The sequence below is a fragment of the Sceloporus occidentalis genome, unplaced genomic scaffold (genome assembly GCF_023333645.1).
Source record: "Sceloporus occidentalis isolate IW3139 unplaced genomic scaffold, rSceOcc1.0.p SCAF_1, whole genome shotgun sequence".
NCBI lineage: Eukaryota > Metazoa > Chordata > Lepidosauria > Squamata > Phrynosomatidae > Sceloporus > Sceloporus occidentalis.
Window position 1 is genome coordinate 11,723,533 of NW_028316981.1, and position 11,592 is coordinate 11,735,124.

General features: G+C 43.1%; 1 protein-coding gene across 4 annotated transcripts; it reads left to right on the plus strand.

The window, feature by feature from the left end:
- The first annotated feature begins 929 nt into the window (after positions 1 to 929).
- LOC149320753 (uncharacterized) lies at positions 930 to 10,207 on the plus strand. Of its 4 annotated transcripts, XM_089505967.1 has the most exons (4): positions 930 to 1,018; positions 3,844 to 3,990; positions 6,623 to 6,684; positions 8,274 to 10,207. In XM_089505967.1, exons 2-4 carry the CDS (start codon positions 3,963 to 3,965, stop codon positions 9,570 to 9,572), a joined length of 1,389 nt encoding a protein of 462 aa, XP_089362093.1. In that variant the 5' UTR covers positions 930 to 1,018; positions 3,844 to 3,962; the 3' UTR covers positions 9,573 to 10,207. The 4 variants fall into 4 exon arrangements, with proteins under 4 accessions (XP_089362093.1, XP_089362094.1, XP_089362096.1 ...); XM_089505968.1 differs by lacking the exon at positions 6,623 to 6,684; XM_089505970.1 differs by lacking the exons at positions 3,844 to 3,990; positions 6,623 to 6,684 and having other exon boundaries at positions 936 to 1,018.
- The last annotated feature ends 1,385 nt before the right edge of the window (positions 10,208 to 11,592 follow it).

Below are 11,592 nucleotides of genomic sequence, written 5' to 3' on the forward strand. Positions count from 1 at the left end.
TCCCTAACATTGAGCCAGGGCGGTTGAAGTGGTCTGAAACGAGATTATTTCCGCAGTGTGTTTTGGACCTTAGCCCCAAAGGTGCTTCAAGAGCCTTTTTTCATACTACTATTCCAGATCAGTGTGGTTATACGTCTCTGAATTCTACTCTCTGAAAGAGAATTCCAAATCTTTGACCAAACTACAGATCCCGAAGTTCCTTAGGATGGAGCCAAGGGAGTTAGACTAGTGCCAGAGTTGCGATGTGCCTCCAACTGCAGCTTATGGCAACCTGTGACTTAGTGCTTTGAGTGCTGGACTACAACCCTGGAGACCAGGGTTCGATTCCCAGCTCGGCCAGGAAACATACTGGGTTGGTTGAGCAAGTCACACTCTCTCAGCCTCAAAGGAAGGCGACGGTGACCCTCCTCTGAACAAACCTTGCTGAGAAAACCCCACGATAGGGCAGTGTTTGGTACTGCAGCTGTTTTGGACTTTAACTCCCAGAAGCCTTAGTCATTTGAGCCAACCATAAAGAATTCTGGGACCTGAAATCCAAAACATCTGAAGGATCAAAGTTTGGGAAGGACTGCCTCAAGGTCACCATAAGAAATGACTCGAAGGCATACAAGAAGGTGACCCTATTATGGGATTTCCATGGCTGGTTTCTTCAGAGGGGGGTTTGCCATTGCCATCCTCTGAGGCTGAGAGAGTGTGACTTGGCCATGTGGGTGTCTCAAACTCCTATAATGATGCAGTTGATGTATATATAATTGCAAGGTGTCAATGCTAAAGTGGTAGCTTGGCCTCCCCCCCCCCCCATGGTTAAATCAAACAAGTGTGAGCTCCTAGAAAGGCACAGGAAATAGGGAGGGAGGAGTGTGATGGTCACTTCCGGTTGGGCTCATCCCTCGGAAATACCAGGAGTTTGTAACAATTGACCAGCGAGAGGGAGAGTGCTAGAGCGGCCACAGTGGCAGAGAAGGCAGGGAATCTGTCCTCCTGCTGCTGCTGGATTGCCTTCTTGGGCAGGGGATGGGTGAGTATGGCAGGGCATTGCATTGCATTGCATTGCAAGGGGAAATTAGGTCAGAAGCCTGGGAGGGAGGAGGTTTGCAGCCCCACCCAGCCCTCCCCAGGGCAGTGGTACCCAGTGGTTAGAGAGGGAGCTGATGGGGGAGATTGCTGCCTTGTCCTAGAGATGCACCCTCTGGGAGGAGAGAGAGCACAGGGGGGGCAGATCTAAAAGCCTTCTCTAGCTTGGGAGTCTGGTCACCCTGGGGCTGAAAAGGTTCCTGGGTGGCTGAGAGACAGAGGCAAGCAAGACACACACACACACACACACACACACACGGAAGATGGATGTATCTATCTATCTATATATCCATCTTCCATATATATATATCCATATGTGTGTGTATTTATATATCTATCTTCCACACACACAGAGAGAGACTTTTCCCCACCCCACTAACAAAGACTATGGTGAATATATATATATATATATATATATATATGGAAGATGGAAATCTCTCTCTCTATATATATATATATATATATCCATATATATGTATGTGTGTAATCCATCTTCCATATATATATATATATATATATATATATATATGAATATGTATATATACCCATATGATATATCCATCTTCCACACACAAACACACACCTTTACCCATCCCACTAACAAGGACTATTGGTGAAGCTCTTTCTCCCCCCCCCCCCGCTCTCTCTCTATATATGGAAGATTAATATATCTATATATCCATATATGTCTCCATCTTCGACATATACACAAACATACCTTTCCCTGCCCCACTAACACTAACAAGGACTATTGGTGAAGATATCTACACACACGCATGTATATATATATATATATATATATATATATGATATATCCATCCTCCATATACTGTATATCTATCTGTCTATCCATCTTCCATATATATATATATATATATATATATATCCATATATGCATGTGTGTGTACACATCCATCTTCCATACACACACACACACACACACACCTATGTATGGCTTATAGTGATTAAAAAAAATCCCTGCACCCAGACTGCAGAATTAATGCAGTTTCACGCCACTTTAACTGTCATGGCTCAATGCTGTGGAATCCTGGGATTTGTCATTGTTGTGATGTCAGAGCTGTCTGGCAGAGAAGGCTTACAAAATTACAGATCCCAGGACTCCACAGCATTGAGCCATATGCCTAGGAAAACCCTATGAAATGAATGAGGTCAGCCTAGGTCTATAGGTACTTGAAGGCATATACATACATATCTGCCTTCAAGTCATCTGTCGATTTATGGCAACCCCATCAGATTCTTAGGGCTTTCTTAGACAAGGAAGACTCAGAAGTGGTTTGGCCAGTTCCTTCTTCTGAAATAAAACCTACAGCACCTGGTATCATTGGTGGGCTCCCATCCAAGTACTGAGCAGGGCTTAGGTTCCAAGATCAGATGGGATCTGGTGCCTTTATGGCATCGATTCCCAATATCATCCTCCAGGGATGTTTTGGACTTCAACTCCTAGAAGCCTCAGCCATCTTGCCAGTGATTTGGGATTCCGGGAGTCAAAGTCCAAAACACCTGGAAGGCCAGAGTTTGGGAATCACGGCTTTAGGTATTTAGGGCCACATTCCCACTTACAAATAAATTGCTTTGTGATGGGAATCGATGGCAGAGCATAGTTCACACTACATTTGCCCCAATCACCTAGTGAATTGTGATTTGTATAGATTCCCATTCCTACCCCTAGTAATGATGTTTTTAAACTTTTTATATTGTGATGTTTTACTTGTATTTTATCGTTTCTTGTCTTGTAAGCCGCCTTGATCATGCAATTGGAAAGGCGGGATATAAATAAAAATTATTATTATTATTATTATTTTCTTGCTGCAAAATAAAATAACCCACTTGTGGTTCACATTGATGAATGAATAAATTCAAAATGGACCTGCTCCAGCCAGTCAGCCATAAAGGGCAGATTTAAATCAATTCCAATCCACATCTGTTTCACATGTGTGCAGAAAAATTCTGCATCAAAAAGATGCGGGTTAAATTGGTCTCGTGCATGACTGCCCCCCCCCCCCCCCCCAAATTGCTTCAGCAGTTTGGTTCAAGTGTGAACCAGGGTCATTTAAATTGCTTCAAACTGATTTGCGAACCAGTTTGAAACATAGTGGGAATGAGGGCTAAGTGGTCTTTTAAATGATTAATTTGACCATTTCTGGCGTCAGGCTTCCAGGCAGAACACATAAGGGGATGGCAGTCAGGATATTTGAGCATTTGAGGTAGAAGATCCACGAAGCCCTTCTTATTATCCCTTATAGTAATATTACAATAACAACAAATGAGATCATATGTTGTCTTTTTATAAAATTGCCTAGATAAAATTGGGCTTAAAGCAGTTGCACCAACAGCCAATATGCTCCTAGTTGGACTCTGTGGTCCTAGTGATGATAAAGCCCTAAATGCTTGGAGTTTTGACTCAAAGTGGGGTGTGTGACACCACTGCTTTTCATACACTTACCTTAGGGCAGACACAGCTGTGGCATTCATAGAATCATAGAGTTAGAAGGGACCCCAAAGGCCATCCAGCCTGTTTAAAGAAGTCCAAGGAAGGGAGTGTGTTCCACTGTTGAACAGCTCTTATTGTTAGGCGGTTCCTCCTAATGTTTAGGTGGAATCTCTTTTCCTGGAGCTTGCATCCATTGCTCCAGGTCCTGTTCTCTGGAGCAGCAATAAACAAGCTTGTTCCATCCTCAGTATAACACCCCTTCATATACTTATACAGTACAGGACTATCACATCACATCTTAACCTTCTCTTCTCCAGGCTAAACGTAACCAGCTCCCTAAGTCTCTTCTCATAAGGCATGGTTTCCAGGCCCTTCACCACTTTGGTGGCCCTCCTCTGGACACGCTCCGGCTTTTCAACATCCTTTTTGAATTGTGATGCCCAGAACTGGACACAGTATTCCAGGTGAGGCCTGACCAAAGCAGAATAGAGTGGCACTATTTCTTTCCTTGATTTAGACACTTTGGCCTGGAACAGATGGGCCTTTCAAGGTGCCCTCGTCACGTGCGAGGATTGCCTGGTGGACAGAGCACCCACACGCCCAGCAACCCTCGTATGTGATGAGGGCGCTGCAGCTGTGGTGTGCTCACCAGACGCGGGGCGTAATGGTGATGTCACAGCTGTGCCGCCTCCAAACGGGGCCGCGCAGCTGCGACATCATCATGCCGTCTCTAGTGCTTTGTGGTGTAGCAGCGGCACCACAAAAAGGAGCCGCTTTCGGGCGCTCCTTTTTTGCTCTGCAGCAGCACCACACGATTTGGTTGCTATGGCACTCCTGCAGAGCAAAGATTTTAAAAATTTAAACATTGAAATTATTTTTTTGTAATTTTGAAATGTTTAAAATATTCTTTTAAAATTTTATTTAAAAACACCACATTTAACCAAAGCTTCACTATGTATATGTAAACTCATTAAGGTTGTGCATTTGATATTGTAATCTGAAGGTATAACTTTAATTTTGCTAGTTGTTGATGTCACAAGTATTAACATGACATTCAGTGGTATAGGGGAATTATGATTTGCGAGTAACATTAGTGCAAAAATTACTAAAGATTCTGTATGTTGTGAAATGGGAGGATGTCAGTGGAGGGGTGTGTGACACCATGAGTGACTGCAGCAGGTGACACCAACCCTAGGGACACCATTGGAGCCCAGTATGTGGTCTATTGTGGTCCAGTAGGTCTATATATAATTCAAAACCAGTGTATATATAATTCAATATCATTCATTGGGGGCAATAGAAAAACACACAAATACACAGCAGTGTACAAAGATTAGAATGATATATATTATGATATAGATCCAGCAAGGTGTAGTGGATGGCAAGTTGGACTACAATTATGGAGACCAGATCCACTAACATCCACCAAAACCACCAAGCAGTGATAACTTTATTGGGAGAACCAAATGCACAATATCCATGTTGCAAGCTTTCTAAGCTCCACTGGCTTCTTCATCAGGCAAAGGTGTTAAAAACCATGGAAAAGAATTAACACTGAAAATATTAGTCATAAGCCTGCATTTTGCTGGTTTTTGTTCTCAGTTCAGATGGCATGGAGGAGTATCTCTTGCAGGCTGGCAGGGGGTGACTTTGGGTATGTCACACTCTCTCAGCCTCCTCTGAACAGACATTGCCAAGAAAACCGCATGATAGACTCACCTTAGGGTTGCCAAATGTTGGAAACGACTTGAAGGCATACATAACAACAACAACAACAACAGAATAGTAATAGTGTGACTGACTGACTGACTGATTGATTTCAGCACAAAGTAAAACATGACTTTTTACATTGTCACCTGTTCATTTTTTAACATATTCTATCCAAGGTTGCCAGGTTTGTAAGTAAGGTTGTATCAGATTTCCTTTTATCAAGATAGTCAATTTGTCTGGTGCAGCAAGATCCGGTAATTTTCCTATTCGTTTTTCTTTTTTTAAAATCTTTTATTTTTATTAGAGTTTACAGGTATATAAAATGTATACAGATGATAATATTAGTCATACCTTTTTCAACACCCAGAGTTTTCTTCTGCTTCCAGTATTTGGCATACAGGTGTAATCATATAACAGATTAAAATATTATTCTCTCTTTCCGATTTCTCATAAAAGTCTATTTAAGATAAATAATTCAGGTCTAGGTACTATTTTCATTTTTATATTATTATTAATGATCCTCCTAATTTTTAACCAACATAGTGGGCCCTTAGGGCTTTGGTTCCAGGACACCCCCCCCCCCCATGAATACCAAAATCTGTGGATGCTCAAGTATCACTATGTACAGTGGGGTACGTAAAATGACATTATATAAAATGGCAAAATCAAAATTTGCTTTGGGGATTTGGGGTGGGGAGGGAATACACTCATCTCTCCATATTTGTGGATTTGATATTTGCGCCTTTGATATTTGAAGATTTGATTATTGATGGATGTGATTAATATGTTTTCTCTAGGAATATCTAGGTCCTCCAGTGCAACTCTGTGGTCAACTTTAACTAGAGATTCCTAGAGAGAACACTCCGCTAGGCATTTATAGCTCCTCCAGCTCAGTTCTATGGTCAGTGTCTGCCGGACGTTGACCACAGAGTTGCACTGGAGGACCTAGCCTAGGGATTCCCAAGAGGTGTCCTCTCAGGTAAAAACATGGTGTTTTTGTTATTTGCAGCTTTGCCATATTCATGAGGGTCTTGTTTCCATATTCACAGGGGTCCCTATCCCCAGAGAATATGGACAAATGTATTTTCAAACCATGGATGGTTGAATCCAGGGATGCAGAATTTATGGATACAGAGGATGGACTATATTTTCTTTCTCTTTTACATGGTCCACCATTGGTGATAACAGGACCTAACCTATTTATTACATTTCCAAAATTTGTTATTTACATTTCTGTATATTTTAGCCAATTTGTCAGGGGTCGTATACCACCTGTACATCATTTTAAAATACATCAGCTGAAACAACATACAGGCATCTGACTAACATCCCCGATTGTTTTTTTTTCTTTTTCCTGTTATGTTTGTAACATCTTGCCTGATGAAGAAGCCCATGGAGCTTTGAAAGCTTGCAGCAAGTATATTGTGCATTTCAGTTGGCCAATAAAGGTATCACTGGTGGATTTTTGTTTGTATTTGTTAAATGGCCAACACAGCTACCCCTGCACATCATCTTAAAATAGTTCTCCTTAAGATCATAACAACAAGAACATTTCAATGGCGGGCCAACTGTAGAATGTTAAAATATGAATATACATGAATGTGTGAACAAACATATTAAACAAAATAAAATATTGTTATTGATATACTAAGTTGAGTGGGGGGGGTAACAATGTCTACATGTAGATGTAAAGGGGGTCACAAGGGTAAAAAGTTTGAGAACCACTGCACTACACCATGCTGGCTACTTTACTATTATGATTTATCAATTGTAAATGGTACTCCAGCTAACTTTAAGAGCCAGCAGACACGTCAGTGGAAGCATGTCTGTTCAGCTGCTGATCAGAGTGCAAGGAGGATGATCTTTCTAGCCCCCTTCCACCAGTGTATAGTGATTAGAGAATTGGACTATGGAGTTACATCTTACAATTATTTATATACTCATGTATAAGTCTAGAAATTTTAGTCAAAAAAGGATCCCAAGTCGACCTATCCCAAACCTTGATCCTCCAGGTGTTTTGGACTTCAACTCCCAGGATTCCTGGACATTGGCCATGGTGGTGGGGTTTCTGGGAGTTGACATCCAAAATACCTGGCGAAGAAGAGTTTGGAAATCTCTGGTGTAATTTGTCCTGGAAGCACTGACCACTCTCTACTCCCTCATCCATCCAGCCCTTTAGTGTGATCATATCTGCTGGAATTTTGTAAGATCTTTGGCATTGTTTTCCTTTGCTTCATTCTTTAGATTCATCATTACATGCCCCTAGGTTTCACCCTCAACTTATCCACAAGTCTTATTAAAAGTCATAATTTTGGCCCCAAAATGTGACCTCGACTTACACATGAGGATGTCTTATAGTTGAGTATATACGGCAATTAAATTTATTCATTTAGAGTAGTTATACTATGCCCTTCAGTGAAAAAGGCTCCCATAGGAGCTTGTTGTTGCTGCTTTGTCTGACTTATGGTAATTCTAAGGCTGCCCCATCCTGAGGTTTTATTGGCAAGATTTGTCCAGAAGAGGTTTACTATTGCCTTCCCCTGAGGCTGAGAGCCTGTGGCATGCCCAAGTGATTTCATGGCTGAGTGGGGGAATTGAACCCTGGTCTCCAGAGTTGTAGTCCAATACTCAAGCCACTACACTGTGCTGACTCTTACAAATTATTAATTTGACCGTTCTCTGTTCTAAGGCTTAGTCTAAATGAGATGGGACACAGAGGAAGAGGGGGTGGAAGTGAGGAGGGAGACTAGGATCATGATATGCTGGCTGTTCTTCTGTCCCTTGGAGGCCAGAGGTTTAGCAGCTGGAATATGAAGGGAGAGGCTCTCATCAACTGATAAAGCCCAGGAATGATAGAGCTGTGCCTCACTGCTTTTCTCTTTCTCAGAAACCAGAGGTTTAGCAATTGTAATATGGAGGGAGGTCCATCTTTATACCACACTTAGAGTCATTATTGTTTATCCTAAATGTGACCAATGTTTCTTGAAGAAGGGTGGGTGGGAAGACCCATAGCATGATCTTCTGCTTCCTCTGACAGGTTGTGTGTGCAGATGCTGGAGAGAGAAAGATCGGCCAAAAGACTCTTGAGACATTGTTGAGAAGACCCAGAGTAATGGCCACTCTCGGTAGTGATTCAGAAGAAGGCTCTGAGAGGTTGCCGAGTGATCACCCAAAGGAAACAAAAGTCCAGTTCATTAATTCCTCGGGGGGCTACGTCGAGGCTGATGACTACCTGGCCCAGCAGGGCATCATCAAGACTGAGGTAGAGGAGGATGGATATGAAAGCCTACAGAGCTTTGGCTGGAGCCCAGTTCTTGTGAGGAGTCCGACAAAGGTGACCGGAGAGAAGCCCCACCGGTGTTCAGTCTGTGGAAAGACTATTTCCACCAAAGCCAAGCTCATCATCCATGAAAGGACCCACACGGGAGAGAAGCCCTTTGTGTGCTCATACTGTGGGAAGCGTTTCAACCAACAAGCGCACCTCAACGGGCACCAAAGGACCCACACGGGGGAGAGGCCCTACAAGTGCGTCGACTGCGGAAGGAGCTTCAGTGATGGGACTTCCTTCAAGAGACACCAGCGGATCCACACGGGAGAGAAGCCCTATGAGTGCGCAGACTGTGGACGATGCTTTCGCGACACCACGGGCATCAAGAGGCACATGATCGCCCACATGGCCAAGAAACCCCATAAATGCGAAGATTGCGGGAAGAGCTTCCTGCACCGCTCAGAGCTGGTTAAACACGAGAAGAGGCACCCAAGAGAAAAACCATACGGCTGTTCAGTCTGTGCTCAGAGCTTCAGTAAGCCACTGTACCTTTTTAGGCATGGGATTGTCCATGTCCGAGAACAACGTGAACACCAGCAGCACAAGAATGGCTTCCCTCCTGAAACCCAGGGAGTTGCACACGATGCTGTTTGCGGGATGGAGGTGCCCGAAGGGGCCAGAGGCCCTATTCCCAAGTGTGCCGCAATGCGCATGGAAGGAGAAAGGACCTTTCGGTGCTCAGAATGTGGGAAAAGCTTCAGTCAGCAAACCAACCTGGTGGTTCACTGGCGAACCCACACAGGAGAGAAACCCTACAAATGCCCAGAATGTGAGAAAACCTTTGGTGACCGGACTTCCCTGAGGAGACATAAGAGGATCCACACGGGAGAGAAGCCCTATCAGTGCTCCGAGTGTGGGAAGCGGTTCAATGATAGCACGTCCTGCAAGAGGCACAAGACCACCCACTCGGGTGAGAAGCCACATAAGTGCAAACATTGTGGGAAAAGCTTCATGTATCAAATCCAGCTGAATAAGCATGCGAGAAGCCACCCAGGGGAGGCTCTGTAGGAAATATGCCAATGGGGGAGAAATTTTCCACTTGACAAGCATTCATGTTACTCCTTGGAGTAGGGACACCCAGGGCTGCCGCAACAGAAGCAGCACAAGAATTCTGTGTTGGGTGCAGAAGCTGTTGATAAAATGTCACTCCATGGATTCATCTGATTCCCCCTTGAAAGCCATCAGCTGCTACCACGTCGTGTGGTAGTGAGTTCCGCAAGTTAATAATGTGCAGTATGAAGAACTATCTTTTTTTTTCATTGTCTGATCTGTATCTACTGACTGTTGTTTCATTTGGATGACCCAAAATTCTCATTTTATCCAAGAGAAAAAGAACTCTGCCCACTTCCTCCGTACCATTCATAATGAACTTTCTACCACATCATTTCACTTAGTTTGCCCAGTGTGTTAGCCTCTCCATGTAGCAGAGTGAGGTGGGAGTGGGGTGATCCAATCCCTTAATGTAATTTTGGTTTCTCTTTTCTGTGTTGGGCCCAGCCCAATTAAAAAAATATTAACTTATAGTGGATCATGGCCTGACTTGCCTATGTTTGAAAGTGTGCTGGTGAAGGTATTAGTTAACTCTCCCTAGTCCCCCAACTACCTATGGGTAAAGGTCAACTTGTAAGATATCTTAAAAATAAATAAATAAAACATTTGTTTTAAATGACAGTGCCTAATATTTCTTTCCCCACCTTGGAGCAAATATGAATACAAGTAACGGAAGCAGTATTCTTGCAGATGTTGACTGACAGTTCTCATCATCCATGACTACTGACCATGCTGCCTCAAGCTGAGAGCTGGTGCCTTACTGCAGCTTCAGCATGGCTAGACTCCTATCCCTGGCTAAATTGATGGAGAGGACTGTATCTTTTCAGCAGTAGTGGAAGGAGGGTTGCCTTTTTAAAAATATCAAACTGGCTCATCAGGAAGAAATGCAAACCATGTTTTTCTCCCTGCTGCTTTAGTTTTCAACTTATATGAGGAATTAAAGGGGAGAGATATTTTAAAATGAGTTATCATCTCCCATCTGCAATCAAAAGTGGTATAGTACATTTCTCTACCTCATTCTGCGCCACCTACAAACCTGAGGGAATCCAGTTCAGTAATCGTGTGTTGATTCACAGTTCCCCACATGAACATTCCTGTATTTGAGTTTTTTCTCACTTAAGTGTTTGCATATATTTGGTTGTGTATGTAGTTCTAGAAATCTTGCTATAACTCTAAGCCTGCCGAGCCTTCCCCTCCGGTGCTGCTTTGGTTGAAGTAAGCCATGGCACTCTTAGCCAGAACATTAAAAATCAAGGGCCTTGATGGTCTTTGAAAATTTCAAACAGTGGCAGAGAATTCAAAATAAAAATACGATTAATTCAAAACGGACACACAAAAAGCTGGGTAAACATTACAGCCTGTCAGGGTTTTTTTCCCATATACAAGCATACCTCAGCTAAAGAATAATAGAATCATAGAGTTGGAGGAGACCCCAAGGGCCACTTAGTCCATTCCCTGCCATGCAGGAATCAAAGCACTCATGACAAAAGGGCCATCTAGCCTCTGCTTAAAAAACCTCCAAAGGAGACTCCACAACACTCCAAGGCAGCAAACTCCACTGTCAAACAGCTCTTACTGTCAGGTCTTTCTTCCTAAAGTTTAGGAGGAATCTCTTTTCCTGTAGTTGAAATCCAGTGCCCTGTTCCCTAGGCTCTGGAGCAGCAGAAAACAACCTTGCTCCATCCTCACTCTGACATCTCTTCACATATTTAAACATGGCTGTCATGTCACCCCTTAACCTTGTCTTTCCCCAGGCTAAACATACCCAGCTCCTTGAGCTGCTCCTTATAGGCTTCCCTTGATCTAGACACTACATTCCTATTGATGCTGCCTAGGATCACATTGGCTTTTTTAGCTGCTGTATCACCCTGATCACTCATGTTCAACTTGTGGTCCACTAAGATCCCTTTCACATGTACTATAGTGGAACCAGATGTCCCTTATCCTTTCATATATTTTTTTCTAGCTAAATGTAGTA